Source organism: Giraffa tippelskirchi, chromosome 8, assembly GCF_054371585.1.
Source record: "Giraffa tippelskirchi isolate mGirTip1 chromosome 8, T2T-mGirTip1v1.2.pri, whole genome shotgun sequence".
NCBI lineage: Eukaryota > Metazoa > Chordata > Mammalia > Artiodactyla > Giraffidae > Giraffa > Giraffa tippelskirchi.
This window is the reverse complement of record NC_137282.1, coordinates 107712272-107729405: the sequence shown is the minus strand read 5'-3', so window position 1 is coordinate 107729405 and position 17134 is coordinate 107712272. Positions and strand designations below refer to the sequence as shown.

The window sequence follows — 17134 nt, the reverse complement described above, 5'->3', positions numbered from 1 at the left end:
AGGAAAAAATCAAATAGTACTAAGTGCAAGGCAGAGACTAAAAAGAAAGTGATTCAAATAGAGCCATTTGGTAGCTGGGTTAGACTTGGTGGGTTAGAGATAGTCTGAGAAGTTGACATTTAAGCTGAGGCTTAAATGACAAGAAGGAAAACATTCCAGAGAGAGGAAATAGTCTGTGAAAACCCAATGATAGTGTTGGCTTAAAATAAACTGCCAGTTATTTCTCCAGCAAAAATGAGTTTATTCACAATCAACAAAGACTTGCAATTTGGGATCTGTAGCCATGGCAAGCCATACAAGTTCCATGCCACTGGAGGACTCTTATAGAGAGGGGAAAAGGAAGTTAGAAGGGCTATAGTAAACAGAGTCCTTTGAAGGAACTGAGAATTTGAAGTATAGTGGCTTTTTATTGACTGCATTCTTGCCAGGTAAGAAGAGGAAGTCCCTCTTCTTCCTGTTGGGCCCTGCTATAGCTGGGCTTCCCAGGTGGCTCAGTGGTAAAGAATCTGCCTGCCAGTGTAGGAGACTCAGGTTCAGTCCCTGGGTCGTATGATCCCCTGGAGGAGGAAATGGCAACCAACTCCAGTATTCTTGCCTGGAGAATCCCATGGACAGAGGAGCCTGGCCATGGACAGAGGAGGCCAAATGGTCACAAAAGAGTTGGACATGACTTAGCAGCTAGATAACAACAGTCACAGGGCATGAAATGTCCCCTTTCTTACCTCCCATTCTATTTTAATTGAGGTTTCTGTTTATTAATTTTTTAAATAGGCATGAGCTTGTCATGTTAAGAAAAGCCCATATGGCTAGAGCATGGGGGGAGGTAGCTGTAGAGATGAGATAAAAGAAATTGGAAAGGGTAAAAGTACACAAGGTCTTGTTAAGCCAAGCTATGATAAGTACAGTGGAAGGCTTTGAGGGTTTTAAGCCAAGGCGTGGCATAATCTGTCCTTTTGAAAGATAGTGACTGTGGAGAGATTACACAGTGTAGGTGGGGAGGAGGCAGAGGGGGAAGCAGGAGGAGGGGAAGAGAAGCAGGGGAGCCATTAAGAGGCTACTGTAGGAGGCCAGATAAAAGATGATGACTTTGATGGTCCTAGTAGTGCTAGACGGAAAGACAGAGATTTGGGATATATTTTGGATGTAGACTTGCTGAGTCTTGATGGTTTACGTGCTTGGAGTGAAGGCAAAGGAGTCAAGGATGACGCTTAGGTTTTGACTTGAGCAAATGAAACAGAAGACTGAAAGATGAACATTTTTTTAGGGAGTAGTGGGTTCTTGGGTAGGAGGTCAAGAGTTCTGCTACATTTGGAATGCCTAGAGATATACAAGAGAAGTCTATTAGGCAAAGGTCAGGGTGGGAACTAAAGCCTCTTTTCCTGTAGATAGTATTTAACTGTGATGCAGGTGAGATCATCTAGAGAATGTAAGGCAGAGTAGATGCCCAGGGGCAAGCCCCAGGGCCCTCCATTTTAAAGACTAAACAGAGAAGGGTAGCCCTTCTCGGTTGGGAAGTTAGGAAGATTGGGGAAGAACACCAAACAGGTAGGACACCAAACAGTGGTTCTCATAAAAGAGAAGGTGGTGTTTCACAGAGGGAGTAGTGGTTTAACATGGCAGATTGAATATACATATTTATCTTTGTTTCTTCCTGAAGGCAATAAAGGGATTTTTTTTTAATGCATAAACTGTCAAAGATGGGTGAAGAAACAATAATGACATCATTTTGGAAGCAGGAAACACATTGAAGAGTGATAATGGAACTACCAGACCAAGGAAGTTAGAATCTAGGCTGGCAATGGGGATTAAAGAAGCAAATTGATTCATACTGTGGATTCCAGCTAGTCTTGGGAATTGAAGGCACCGGAAATCTGTGAAACCGGTGACATAGGTAGAGTTGAGAGCAGGATTGCTTGATACCCTCCTGCAGTTGGGAGCATGGTTAGAGTGAAACATCTTCTTGGTCCTGGCAGATGATTAGAGGCTGAATTAATGGAACTTGGGATTTCAGACTCCAGGCAAGCTGAAAGGGGATGAAGTGAAATTCTTCATCCCAATTAGTGAGACCTCCTGCTCCCTCTTCCCCTAAATGCAGGCAGCTGGACTTATGCCCTCCTAAGTGAGATCAAAGTGTGCTTCTCTGAGAAGTGAAGAGCCTGAAAGAGAAGTCTTAAAAATACAGAAGGTTAGAAGGATGATCAATGAAATGGATGGGACATGTTTAAAGTGATACCATTTGACCTACTTGTATGCTGACAAAGGGTTTCTAATCAATATATTAATTTCTTACTCCTAACTATTAATAGACAGTCAAGGAGCACTGGACATTCAAGGAAATCCTCCAACTTGAAAGAGAACCTAACAAGAAAACATAAAAAAAAACTCCTAGAACTTTCCTGGTGGTCTAGTAGCTAAGATTTCGCACTTCCAATGCAGGGAGCCTGGGTTTCATTCCTGGTCAGGGAACTAGATCCCCCGTGCCTCAACTAAGACCTGGCACAGGCAAATAAATAAATAAATAAATAAATAAATAAATATTTTTTAAAATAAAAACTCCCAAGTGGACAGACAATTCAAGGAGAAGAAAGCTAAAAAATAAGTATAAAAGTTACTTACATAATCAGAGAAAGAAAAGATAATAATGCACCCAAAAACAAGTTTTAGAAAGAACCCTAGGGAATTAAAAATATGATAGCAAACATTAAAAATGCAATAGCAGGTTTGTAATAGAAAGTCAAGAAAATTTCCCCCAGAAAGGGCAAGAAGACAGAGATAAACTATAGCAAATATAAGAAATTTATTTATATAAGAAGTTCATTCCAAAAGATCTGACATACAACAGATGGAGGAGTTCTAGGAAAAAAAGACAAAAGAAAATGCAAGGAGGAAATTATTAAAGAGATAGTATAAGAGAACCTCTCAGGACTAAAGGACATGAGTTTCACGGATCCATGTCTGAGGGTTGCACAATGAGTGAACCGAAGACTCATCTCATGGCATATGACGTTTAAAATAAAGGGGATACCCTTAAGGAAACAAAATCAGATAGCATACAAAGGATCTAGAATCAGAATGGAATGAGGCTTTCAATAACAATGTTGAAGACTACAAGACTGTGTAGGAAAATGATTTTCAATCCATAATTCTGTACCCTGTCAGACCATCAAACAGTCATGAAGTAGAATAAAGACATTTTTAGATTGGCATCGTCTAAAAATTATTTTCCATGTGTGCATTCATAGAAAGTTATTGGAGTGTGTAGTCTTCTAACAAGGATGAAAATTTTAAAAGGGGAAGGAGACTTCCCCGGTGGTCCAGTGGTCAAGACCCTGCACTTTTACTGCACAGATGTGGGTTAGTTCCCCGGGTCCCTGGTTGGGGAACTAAGAGCCTGCATGGTGTGGCAAGGCCAAAATAAGAGAGGAAGGTGTGGCATCAAACAACACAAAAACAGTAGTTCCACCATAGGACAAAGGCAAAGAGAATTCCCAAGACTTTAGGTAACCCTCAGCTGGCTCTTTTTAGTAGGCCTGGAGAGCAGTCAGTGTACGTTTGAACAGAGTGACAAGGATGGTGATGGGTTCCAAGTGGGACATCTCCAAGCAAAAAATTAAATCAATACCTTACTTCAAGTATTTGAATATACTGAGAACGGATTTACACTTCTGGTGGAATTGGAGATGAATGTGTAATAGGTTCAGAAAAACTAGGCAAATGAAAATAAATAAGGCACTATTAAATCTGTAACAAGCTAGTTAAAAGAAAAATTGGAAATGTAATCATAATATGGTACTTAGGGCAGTTTGGTAAATCATATGGTCATAAAATAATTAAAACACTGAAGACTGATTTAACCCCAAATTACGGTTCAATTCTATTGGGAGGAAGGGGAGGGGAGTGTTATGTGTGAGTGCGTATGTGTGCTGATAGTATAAAAGAGCTGAACACTCGTCTTCCGTTGTTAGAAGTGGATGCTTTTTAAAACTGGTAAAAAACTACAAAAAATAGCAATATAAGGACATTATTGAGAATTATGACTGTAAATAGCAAATCACACAGTTCAAATAATAGAAAATGGTTCTTTTTAGAGAGCAGAAATGGTAGACAGGGGTGTAATGATTTTGTTACCAGTTTTAAAGAACTATTTGACTTTTTAAAACAATACACTGTGTAACTGAAAAAAATATTACGGTTAGAGTGGTTGATGTATTGGGACATTCACACTAAAATGTTGATAGAAACAGAAGTTGAAACGAAGACAGTATAGGGAATTCCCTGGCAGTCCAGTGGTTAGGACTCTGCACTGTCACTGCTGAGGGCTGGGGTTCAATTCCTGATCAGGGAACTAAGATCCCACAAGCTATGTGGTCAAAAAAAAAAAAAAAAGACAGTATATATAAAAACACCATAATATAATTTTGTTCAGTTGTATATTGACCATAGATTTGTAAAGCTGATGTATATTTTAACCCTTTGCCATTGTCCCTTAAATTTGTTTTTTTAGGTTTTGGATACTATGTTTAATAGTCACGGAGGTTATACAATAAAGAGTTGGTCCACCTCCACAAAGGAAAATATATTTAAATGTTCTTAGGTATCCTTCAGGAGTATTCTATGCACATATAAGAGTACATAGGCTTTTTGGGAAATCTTAGATCTCCGACCAGAGATTGAACCTGTGCCCCATGCAGGGGAAACAGAGTCCTAGCCACCCAGACCATCAGATAATCCCATGTAAAAGTACATAGATTTTAAAGCTGCAAGATACTTCTGCTCCTGCTTTTACCCCACAGTGGATATGTGGGTGTGTGGGCATGGAGAACACAAAAATTGGTTTACAGAAGTAAGGGTGTTAATGAATTGGTACTTGAGAAGGAAGTGAACAACTTGTTTTTGTTTTATTTAGAGTATATTTTGTTATATTTAGAATATGGTCTGTATATATTTCTTGACTTGGCCTCATGCAAAAACATCTTACCATTGAAGCTCTATTTATTGTGATGAAATAGTGTTTACATTTAAGGCAGGCAAAGAAAACTTAAACATAAAATTCTCCCTCCCTGTCTGTCTGGGTCTCCCCCTTCCCTCCCTGTCTGTCTGGGTTTCCTCCCTCCCTAATATCCAGTGTTCATCTGCATTACGCATTAACTAGACCTTCTTAAATACACAAGTGTCTGCTCAACTGTGAAGATCATTTTTGTTCTTTCTTCTGATGCTAGCAATGTACCTTCAAAAAGGAACAGCATTCTTTCCCAACTCTGTAGGGGGTCACGGTGACTTGCTATTCACTTTGTACGAGTTTGTATGTGTGTGTACTTAGTCACTCAGTCGTGTACGACTCTTTGTGACCCCATGGACTGTAGCCCACGTGGCTCCTTTGTCCATGGGGAGTCTCCAGGCAAGAATACTGGAGTGGGTTGCCATTTCCTTCTTCAGGGCATCTTCCCGACCCAGAAATCAAACCCAAGTCTCCTGCATTGCAGGCAGATTCTTTACCAACTGAGCTACAAGGGAAGCTGGCAAAGTGAGGTGAAGTATTTTACAACTAAATGTCTCACACATTTGAGAAATCTTCTATTGTAAAGTCAAACTTCACACCTCATAGGACCTTCAGTTTGTTGGGTTAAGTTGTGGTAAGGAGATGGGCTTCCCTCATACCTCAGTTGGTAAAGAATCCACCTGCAATGCAGGAGACCCTGGTTGGATTCCTAGGTCAGCAAGATCCCCTGGAGAAAGGATAGGCTACCCACTCCAGAATTCTTGGGCTTCCCTTGTGGCTCAGCTGGTAAAGAATCCCCCTTCAGGAGAAGGAAATGGCAACCCACTCCAGTATTCTTGCCTGGAGAATCCCAGGGACAGGGGAGCCTGGTGGGCTGCCGTCTATGGGGTCACACAGAGTCGGACATGACTGAAGCGACTTAGCAGCAGCAGCAGCAAGCCATCATCAGTGTCTAACACATCAGTTCTATGGGCGCTGGGCCCTGAGTCCTGGCAGAGATGGACCGGGACGAGCGAGGGAAGCTGGAAGATGCCAATGGCCAATGTGGCAGACTGGCCAGGGAGGCTGGGCTGTTTACCCTGGAGACCCGGCCAGTCTGTGATCCCACAGGAGCAGAGTTATCTTCAGAGCCCCCAGTGACTGGTTTTAGTCATCTCAGATTTGTTATTTCACTCATCTCTAATAAAGGATTTTTTGGAGTAAAAAAAAAAAGAATCCACCTGCAATGTGGGAGGCCTGGGGTTGATCCCTGGGTTGGGAAGATCCCCTGGAGAAGGGAAAAGCAACCCACTCCAGTATTCTGGTCTGGAGAATTTTCTGGTCGCAAAAAGTTGGACATGACTGAGCAACTTTCACTTTCACTTTCAAGGAGATTGAGAGAAATAAAAGGGAATGAAGAAGAAAGGCAACTAATAAAAGAAGCCCAAGAAAAAACAGATGGAGAATGAGAGGACTGTCTACTGTCTTGGAAACTGAAGAAGGGATTCTCTTCTGCAAACCACTCCTGCTGTATCTGTCCTTATTCTGTCTGCACAGTGAGTAGTCTTTCTAGAAGGCTGAGTAGCCTGAGACTCTTAAGACTGGGGCTGAGTAACATGGGGTACAGCACAGAGCGAAATTAAAGCACAATTTAATAGTCTTTTGTTGGTGCCCAGCTATAATTTACAGTGGCTGTTTGATGGGGTCAGAAGTGGGAGTAGGTGAAAGGTGCCACTGATCACCCCAGAACTCATTGGTGATCCTAGCTGACAAACCTGAAGCTCAGAGTTTAAGCAGATTTAATTTTTTACATAGCCAAGATACGGACAAGTCAAACTCTAAAATAATAACAAAGTACACTGATTTTCCCTGATTATTGAAAATGTATGTTCCCTCCTCCATAACTGTTTTTGCAGTCTTCCAAGAGGAAGGGTTCTCTTCCTCCTCTGAACTCGGAGCAGTGTTACACTTACCTTTCTCTCAGCATGTATCTCTTTCATGCTTTTACGTATTTTTATATTTTTAGTAACCGTTTTGTTTCTATGAGGGCAGAGACTGTATTAGACTTCTTTGTATCATGCACCCTGCTTTGTACACTTTAGGCTTTCAATGCATCTGTTGCCTTTAACAAAAATGGTGCCTGTAGATGAATTTAGGACTATTGCCCTGATTGCACAGGACTGCAAGGGCTTGATCACCTTATTTTCACTGGATCCAAACCCTATCATTTTACGTCAGAGATTAAGTGACAGACACTTAGATCACAGCTATGGGCAAAGTCTGACTCCTAGGCCAGCCAGTGTCCAGCCCACTATCAGTTTTCAGTCTTTCTTATTAGGCATTCCTATCCTGCTCCTGTGAAAAATCAAGGCAACCAACAATGGGAAACCCTACTTGAAATAAGGCATAAGTATACGTAACTGCAGGGCAAAGGCTAATAGAGTTTAGCCAAGAGAACGCACTGGTCATAGCAAACACCCTCTTCCAACAACACAAGAGAAGACTCTACACATGGATATCACCAGATGGTCAACTCCGAAATCAGATTGATTATATTCTTTGTAGCCAAAGATGGAGAAGGTCTTTACAGCCAGCAAAAACAAGACTGGGAGCGGACTGTGGCTCAGATCATGAACTCCTTATTGCCAAATTCAGACTTAAATTGAAGAAAGTAGGGAAAACCACTAGACCATTCAGGTATGACCTAGATCAAACCCCTTATGATTATACAGTGGAAGTGAGAAATAGATTTAAGGGACTGGATCTGATGGACAGAGTGCCTGATGAACTATGGACAGAGGTTCATGACATTGTACAGGAGACAGGGATCAAGACCATCGCCGTGGAAAAGAAATGCAAAAAAGAAAAATGGCTGTCTGAGGAGGCCTTACAAATAGCTGGGAAAAGAAGAGAAGCAAAAAGCAAAGGAGAAAAGGAAAGATATTCCCATCTGAATGCAATTCCAAAGAACAGCAAGGAGAGATAAGAAAGCCTTCCTCAGCGATCAGTGCAAAGAAATAGAGGGAAACAACAGAATGGGAAAGACTAGAGATCTCTTCAAGAAAATTAGAGATACCAAGGGAAAATTTAATGCAAAGATGGGCTCGATAAAGGACAGAAATGGCATGGAACTAACAGAAGCAGAAGATATTAAGAAGAGGTGGCAAGAATACACAGAAGAACTATACAAAAAAGACTTCACAACCCAGATAATCACGATGGTGTGATCACTCACCTAGCGCCAGACATCCTGGAATGTGAAGTCAAGTGGGCCTTAGGAAGCATCACTACGAACAAAGCTAGTGGAGGTGATGGAATTCCAGTTGAGCTATTTCAAATCCTGAAAGATGATGCTGTGAAAGTGCTGCACTCAATATGCCAGCAAATCTGGAAAACTCACCAGTGGCCACAGGACTGGAAAAGGTCAGTTTTCATTCCAATCCCAAAGAAAGGCAATGCCAAAGAATGCTCAAACTACCACACAGTTGCACTCATCTCACATGCTAGTAAAGTAATGCTCAAAATTGTCCAAGCCAGGCTTCAGCAATAGGTGAACCGTGAACTTCCAGATGTTCAAGCTTGTTTTAGAAAAGGCAGAGGAACCAGAGATCAAATTGCCAATATCCGCTGGATCATCGAAAAAGCAAGAGAGTTCCAGAAAAACATCTATTTCTGCTTTATTGACTATGCCAATGCCTTTGACTATGTAGATCACAATAAACTGTGGAAAATTCTGAAAGAGATGGGAATACCAGACAGCCTGACCTGCCTCTTGAGAAACCTGTATGCAAGTGAGGAAGCAACAGTTAGAGCTGGACATGGAACAACAGACTGGTTCCAAATAGGAAAAGGACTACGTCAAGGCTGTATATTGTCACTCTGCTTATTTAACTTATATGCAAAGTACATCATGAGAAACGCTGGGCTGGAAGAAGCACAAGCTGGAATCAAGATTGCCGGGAGAAATATCAATAACCTCAGATATGCAGATGACACTGCATATCTTATGGCAGAAAGTGAAGAAGAACTAAAGAGCCTCTTGATGAAAGTGAAAGAGGAGAGTGAAAAAGTTAGCTTAAAGCTCAACATTCAGAAAACTAGGATCGTGGCATCCGGTCCCAACACTTCAGGGCAGATAGATGGGGAAACAGTGGAAAAAGTGGCTGACTTTATTTTTCTGGGCTCCAAAATCACTGCTGATGGTGATTGCAGCCATGAAATTAAAAGACGCTTACTCCTTGGAAGGAAAGTTATGACCAATCTTGATAGTATATTAAAAAGCAGAGACATTACTTTGCCAACAAAGGTCCGTCTAGTCAAGGCTATGGTTTTTCCAGTGGTCATGTATGGATGTGAGAGTTGGACGGTGAAGAAAGCTGAGCGCCGAAGAATTGATGCTTTTGAACTGTGGTGTTGGAGAAGACTCTTGAGAGTCCCTTGGACTGCAGGAAGATCCAACCAGTCCATCCTAAAGGAGATCAGTCCTGGTTGTTCATTGGAAGGACTGATGTTGAAGCTGAAACTCCAATACTTTGGCCACCTCATGCGAAGAGTTGACTCATTGGAAAAGACCCTGATGCTGGGAAGGATTGGGGGCAGGAGGAGAAGGAGACGACAGAGGATGAGATGGTTGGATGGCATCACCGACTCGATGGACATGGGTTTGGGTAGACTCTGGGAGTTGGTGATGGACAGGGAGGCCTGGTGTGCCGTGATTCATGGGGTTGCAAAGAGTCGGACACGACTGAGCGACTGAACTGATAAGTCACTGTAACTTAGCTGATGCTTTTTACAGGGCTAGAGATGAATGCCTATATGATTACCTTACCCTGGAGGAGGGCATGGCAACCCACTCCAGAATTCTTGCCTGGAGAATCCCATGGACAGAGCAGCCATGTGGGCTACAGTCCATGGGGTTGAAGAGTCGGACACAATTGAAGTGACTTATCATGCATGCATGCATGATTACCTAACAGTTCTGTGGTTAACTGTAACCTGGTTTTCAGATATCCTCAATGCTCTGCTCCTAACCTTCCTAATCATAGGACTGCTAACCCCACACCCACACCCAAAAGCCGTGATTGTGCAAAATAGAACCCCTAATGGGTTTATATACTTTACTCCAGAGGAAATTAATCCCCTTGCCTTCTGTCTCCAACCTCATTGGTCCTTTCGATCTATCGAATGCCACCTCCTTTGTGAAGACTCACCCTTGTCCCTTCAGCTAAAAGTAACTTCCATTTTCTGAAATTTGCCACTCCCTCATGGCACCAAATCTCTCTAAATCTTGAATTACAGTTATGTACGTCTTATCTTCCTTACTGTAACAAGCATAGTGAAGGCAGGGTTTGTGTCTAATTTATTTTTTACCTTAAACAGCGACCTTCTGAATAAGAGGCAATGAACATGCTGTTTAGTCCACCCGAATCTCTCATTTGGGCTTTGCAAAGGCCTTCTCACTGTTCCCTGGATTCCACTCTGGTTTTCCTGACCTGATCCTTTTGAAACTAATCAGCTCAAGTCGCCCCTTACTCAAAGCCCTCCACAGATTTTCCATGTCCTCACTACACCATCTGCCTAATTTTGCTGTTATCACACTGGCCTTCTTGATTTGCTTCAATCATGCTAACCACCGCCTGCCTCAAATGCCTTGCATTTGATGTTCTTTCAGGGTAGAATAGTGGGTATTAATAGAATATGGTTTAGGATACTAATATTGTTTGCTTCCTTATTCAAATCTGGTTGTTTCCCCCCATGGAGATGCTCTTTGGCTATTCTCTAGCACCTCTCTTAAGAGTGAAACCAGACTGCCTGGTTTGGAAAGTTGGCTTTACGACTTATTAGGGGTATGATTTGGGGAAATTAACCTTTTTCCCCCTCAGTTTCCTCATCAGTAAAATGTGGATAATAATTAGACATATTGATTGCTTAGAACAGTGCCCACATAACAAGCGTTCAGTAAGTTATTGCTCTTCCTCATAGTGCTTATCACAAACTGGTATTTTTACGTACTGGTCTGTCTTCTACATTTCAAAGTAAGCTCCTCTAGGGCAGGACTGCTGTATTGGTGATTTTACCCCTAGCTCCTGGAGCAGTGTCTTGCTATGAAGAACTTCAGTGAGTTAAGAATGAATGGATTTATTCAATGTTTAAAAAACCATAAACAAACTACTGAATTGTATTATTTCTTAAACAGGCTTTCCATAACTGTGTGAATATTGACAGATCTATGTACTGTACTTTGTTTCGGGGGAAACCTCCTTGGCCTTCAAGAGGAACATAGCCACAAAAAGGAGCAGTGTATCTGGAAAAAAATCTAGTCCATTATACTGTGTTATTGAACTAGATCAGTTAAAGCTAACTTATATGGTAACACCAGAGTACGAAGAGAAAAAATGGATAATTGTGTGCCTACCATATAGTTGCTTTGAGTAATTACTAGCAAATTAGTAATATAAAAGCACTTGAAAAAAATGCAGTAACACAGAAGTTAAATTATAACTAAGATTCTGACTACTGTATATACCTGTGTAACCACCACTATGCTCTAGGTATAGAACACTTCCATCACTCCAAAAAGATCTCCCTGCCCTTTTGGAATAATTCCTTGTCTTCCCAAGGCAACCATGTGGCAGGCAAAATAACAACTCCCTGGAAGATGTCCTTGTCCTCATGCCCAGAACCTGTGAATATGAACATACCTGTGACTATGTTATATAGCAAAAGGGACTTTGAGATGGGGATTATTTTGGATTACCTGGGTGGGCCCACTGTAACCACATGAGTCCTTAAAAATAGAAGAGGAAGACAGAAGAGTGGGTCAGAGAAAGATGCTACAGTGAAAAGAGGCAGGAGAGATCTGAAGTGTAAGAAGCACATGACCTATTCTTTCTGGCTTTGAGGATGAAGGAAGGGGGTAGTCAAAAAATATAGGTGGTCTCTAGAATCTGGGAACACCAGCAAAGAAACAAGAGACCTCAATCCCAACCACAGGACTGAATTCAGCCAGCAACTTGAAGTGAACGAGGTAATGGATTCTGAGAGCCTCCAGAAAGAAATGCAGCCTGGTGGCAACTTGATTTTAGCCCAGTAAGTCCCATCCTCAGCTTCTGACTGCAGAAGTATAAGATAAGTTTGTGCTAAGTAATCTTCTGTTTTTGGACTTTATATGCATGCAACCATATAGACCTCTTTTGTGCTGTGCTTAGTTGCCCAGTCATGTCCGACTCTTTGCGACCCCAAGGACTGTAGCCCACCAGGCTCCTCTGTCCATGGGGATTCTCCAGGCAAGAACACTGGAGTGGGTTGCCATGCCCTCCTCCAGGGGATCTTCTCAACCCAGGTCTCCTGCACTGCAGGTGGATTCTTCACCATCTGAGCCACCAGGAAAACCCAGACCCAGACCTCTTTTGTAGCTGGTTTCTTTCACTTATTCTTTTTTTGGCTGCACCGTGTGGCATGTAGGAATCTAAGTTCCTGGACAAGGGATTGAACCCTCACCCCCTGCATTGAGAGAACAGTCTTAACCACTGGATTTTCAGGGAAGTCCCTCACTTAGGTTTTTGAGATTCACCTATATTGTTTATAACAGTAATTTAAAAAACTGCTGAGTAGTCCATTGTAAATATACCATAATTTACTTCTATTTACTTATCTATTGAGGATGGACATTTAGATTCTTTCAGTTTCTTGCTCTCACAAACATGTACATTCTTGTTCCACTCTTTTTAGACGTTTCCATTTCTCTTGGGTAAAGACCCAGGAGTGGAACCACTGGGTCACAGGATGGATGGATGTTCAACATTAAAGGAAATTGTTGAACAGTTCTCCAAAGTGGCTGCATCATTTCATATTCCTACTAGTAGTGTCTGGGTTCCACTTGCTCCATATCTGTGAATTTGAGCCGACTGTATTCTGATTTTATGTATGAGAAAAACACACCAACCAACCAGAGGCTGATTTTCCTAAAGTCATATCTTCATGCTGCCTTCTCTCTCATCTTGATAGTTGTCAATCACATTAGCTTAATTTTCTTGCTATTTTTATGCCTTCTAAGGGAGATGACAATTTATTTTTTAAGGGAAATAAAAATTTTTAAAAATGATGTAATATTTATTGTACCTATCTACTTAAATTTTTTAATGTATCAAAATTACATTAAAACATCCATATGCAATTATTTTCCCACCACTCCAAAATTTTAATATGTATTGAAGATTCTGGACCAGAAAATGTGTAAAGAGAAGACAAGGAATATCAAAATAACTTATAACAAATTTCTAAAACCTTTCACATATTAAAATTTGTAAGACAAAAATATGATTTACAATACATGTTTGCCATTATGGTATAGATAAGAAAATAGTACCCATACTAAAATTAATTCATCCTACTCGTCAAAATTCCTAGTATAAGAGTGAAAATATTCAGGTGCTTATAAATAGGTATTCAAAAGTTTCTTTTGGACAACATTCTTTGGTATTCATAGAACTGCATATATTATTATGTATCTATTTATCATACAGTCTTTTCAGACTATACATTCAGTTTAAATCAGAAATGAAAAAATATAAATTAGATATTACTACAGAAAGTACTTATAGGGTATTTTGATTTCATAGTGCCCAAGGGTTTATGAACAAGATTTACTTATTAAACTTTAAAATAACCACCTAATTCTTTGATATTTCTTTTATATCAACATGTTTCAGAAATTTTTTTAAAAAGTTACATTTTTAGGCAGAAAATTCAACTCTGAGTTGACAGTTATCTATGACTCTCTCCACTGGCTCTTCCACAATATATGGAGCTAAATGAAAAGATGCAAAGCCTAGCATTGCTTGGATACCAGCTTAATGAGCAACTTGGAATGCCAGATGCATAATAAGAAATGGAATATTCTACTTTAGAAGAAGACAAATGAGTGAATAACACGGGCACAACTTAGTCTAAGTTCTTTACCCTAATAAAGCAATTATTCATTTGCAAATATTACCAAAAGTAAAAAAAAAATTTATTTTACAGAGTGGTTGACTTTTGTAATACATCAAAATCTGTCATGTTATCCTTCACTGTCCTCACTGCTGCCTCCTATCAGTGGCTGAGGTCTCTCCCAAATAATTTAGTTTACATTTAAAGTGGCAACAAGGTTTTACTTAATGGATTTAAGTTATAATTAGAAACCAGTTTTATATACAGAAAGTCCATAAATATAGATCTTTTATTCCTATTTTATCCTAGGGCTATGCAAAAAATTGACTAAATTTTTTTCATTTGGGTCTTTGTAATAAACATGTACATACATTATTTACAGTGGAGATGCTTTCTGGCGGAAAGTAAACACACAGAAGTAATTTTGGTCTTCACTTGAATCCATCACTGTATGTTCATTTTTGAAGATGATGTGATAATACATCACATTCACTCAAATTTTAAGTTTGCTATTTTACACATAATTTCAACAATTATTTTACTTGTACAATTAATGCTTCATTCTGTACTTAAATTTCCTTTAAGAAAGATTCGTTGATCCAACTGTAGGGAGCTTTAAAAATTTTTTCAAAACCAACAAAATGTTTCTGTACAATTATGTGCAATTTTCTCCCTTCTGGTGGTATTATAAATACCCAGCCTTTTAATCTTCATTGTTCATACCACAGAGGTAATTCCCAAGTTATGTCACATGATGTAAGTACCATCTTTGTAGTATTTCATGGACTCCATTTGTTTTGTCATAGCCAGAACATCATGAAATCCAGTACTCAGGCCAGACATATGTTGAAAGTATGCTTCTTTTTCCACTTGAATCGTTAAATTGTTTACTCCAGCATCTTTAAGTATTCCTGTAACCTGAAAAGCATTTAGATTAATGCATTTAGTGCACATGGATTAAATAATGAATATCATATTTTAAAAAATAGCCAGATAGTCAGTGATAAGTCCTTAAAGTAACATTTATTATTTAGCTGGTCAAATATTACATAGGATCTGTTAGGAAGCCAGTAGCTCACTGAGTTAACATTCAGAGGAGAAAAGGAAAACAGCTATTGTTTTCAATTCGGTAGGTCCATAATAGGGATACAGGAACTGTTTTCATCCTTTTTGCCACTCTGCCAACTTTATTATTATTAACTTAGGACTATTTATAATAACTTATTTTTTGACCATCTGTTGGTAATCAAGGTGGATTACAAATGAACTTTTATTTATATTAACTTAAGCTTGTCCTCCACATAATAACGATTGACTTTATTTTTACTATTTTTGGATATAAAACAAATCTAAATGTAAAAAAAAAAGCTACCCCTGGACAGCTGTAAAGCTGATATTTTTAAAAAATTAAGTGACTATCGAGCTGTAGAACTTATAATGTGTACAACTTTACTTATGAATTACCTCAACTGAAATTATTTTAAAAACTTAAGATGATTACCTGTTGTACTATTCTTTGTTCCAGTACATCAGATGTCACCTGTATATGAATTGTTCCTGCCACAATACTGGCAGAATGACGCCAAAAATGTGGGTCTCGGTATGATATTAATCCTTCAATTTTCTGTAGCTGTCAAATAAAAGGAGAGGTGATATAAATGGACTTGAAAGGCTAATTTACTGAACACTAAGCAGTCTTTCTGGTCCAGGAACCATTATTAAGCTGATTAAAAAAATAATAATAATAATGAGAGCCTAGAATTTAGAAGGGAATAGGAGGGACAACTACAAGTAAAGGTGTCTACAGTACTGACCTGGCAGTGTTGCCAGGGAAGCAAGTTTGGAATACGAAGTGAACAGGGTTACACAGGTGCCTTTATACACAATAGGTGTACACCTATTTTTACCTATATAACATGTACTTTACCTGTTTTAAACATCGGATACGTTTAATGAACTATGTGCTTTCCTTTATACTGATACAAACATTCAAGTATTATTTTATATTCGAGATAACACATTCAAAAGATAGTCTTCATGTTCAACAATACAGGCTGGTTAAATTCAATGGGAAAAAATTTACAAAGCAGTACAAAACATTTTTTTGGCCATTTATTTTTAAAGTATTTTTACATAGAAAAATAACTCTTCAAAAGTATTTCTCTCCAGGTGGTGAAACTATATATATTTTTTTCTTTTTTATACTTTAAAACTTTCTGTAATGGACATATATTAGTTTTGAAGTAAAATACTTCTTTTTAGTAGGACATAGTAAAAACTTATTTTTAGTAGATACCAATTTTGAGAAAGTGAGAAAACTTTACTAATTTTATTTATGAAACCAGTGTGGTTAAAATGTTGTATCTTATACTTATATATTCAAGATGCCAACTGTTCATCAGCAGACCCTAATTACTTTAATATTAAATGGCAAACTACAAGTTGAAATATATTCTGTGTCTAGTTTTTCTATGAATTTGCCTGTCCATATTTTTAGTCCATTTTTATACAAGATTGTCCTTTTCATTTTCATCTCGTTAGGCCAATTTAATTTCAAATACTAATTTAAAAGGAAGAATAATAGTAAGGAAATTATACACAGTACCTTTTCTAAGGCAATATGTAGCTCTTTTTCATATTCTGGTGGCAGCCTCAGAAGTAGAACCTGACAGGCATCTTTAATCAGTGGGACAACACTGAGAAATATTAATACAGCAATAAAAAGGGAACAGAGGGGATCAGCAATGAACCATCCAAACTGCTCTATAAGAATGGTGGATACGATCACACCAATACTGCCGAGCGTGTCTGCCAAAACGTGTAGAAATACACCTACAAGTAAGATACATAAAATATTAAAAATTAATTTAGTTTTTTATTCATTCTACATCTAATTAGTTTTATCTAATCAGTTTTTAGTTTATTCTAATTTAGTTTTTTATTCATTCTACAAATATCACAGGGTACCTATTATTTACCAGGCACTCTGCTAGGGGCTGGTACTTCCAAATGATTAAACCTCCTCACTTCCATCAAGGAATTCATAGCATAGAGGTGAAAGTAAAGATTTGGGCCACTATTAACAATGTGGTGAGTTTTACAATGGTGTAGTTGGTCTGAGAAGGATTCCTAGAAATCATACATGTGCCAACTTTTGACATTACTCAAATTATTTATATTAAAATATCAGAATGGGGAATTCTCTGGCAGTCCAGAAGTTAGGAC

At 39.0% G+C, this 17134-nt stretch overlaps 1 protein-coding gene and 1 long non-coding RNA gene across 7 annotated transcripts in view; one reads left to right on the top strand and one right to left on the bottom strand.

Moving 5' to 3' along the window:
• The window catches only part of LOC145516788 (uncharacterized), a 149189-nt gene that overhangs the window by 3620 nt on the left and 128435 nt on the right, over positions 1-17134 (top strand). For all 3 annotated transcript variants that reach the window (XR_014061767.1, XR_014061765.1, XR_014061766.1), the window contains exon 2: positions 6369-6534. This is a non-coding gene — a long non-coding RNA (uncharacterized LOC145516788). The remainder of the gene's footprint in view (positions 1-6368; positions 6535-17134) is intronic.
• Positions 13158-17134, bottom strand: part of SLC30A5 (solute carrier family 30 member 5) — a 32146-nt gene continuing 28169 nt past the window's right edge. For all 4 annotated transcript variants that reach the window (XM_081518410.1, XM_081518412.1, XM_081518409.1 and 1 more), the window contains 3 exons: positions 16515-16741; positions 15411-15539; positions 13158-14827 (listed from right to left, as the gene is read on the bottom strand). In XM_081518410.1, coding sequence (XP_081374536.1) covers positions 14657-14827; positions 15411-15539; positions 16515-16741 — 527 coding nt within the window. In that variant the 3' untranslated portion in view covers positions 13158-14656. The remainder of the gene's footprint in view (positions 14828-15410; positions 15540-16514; positions 16742-17134) is intronic.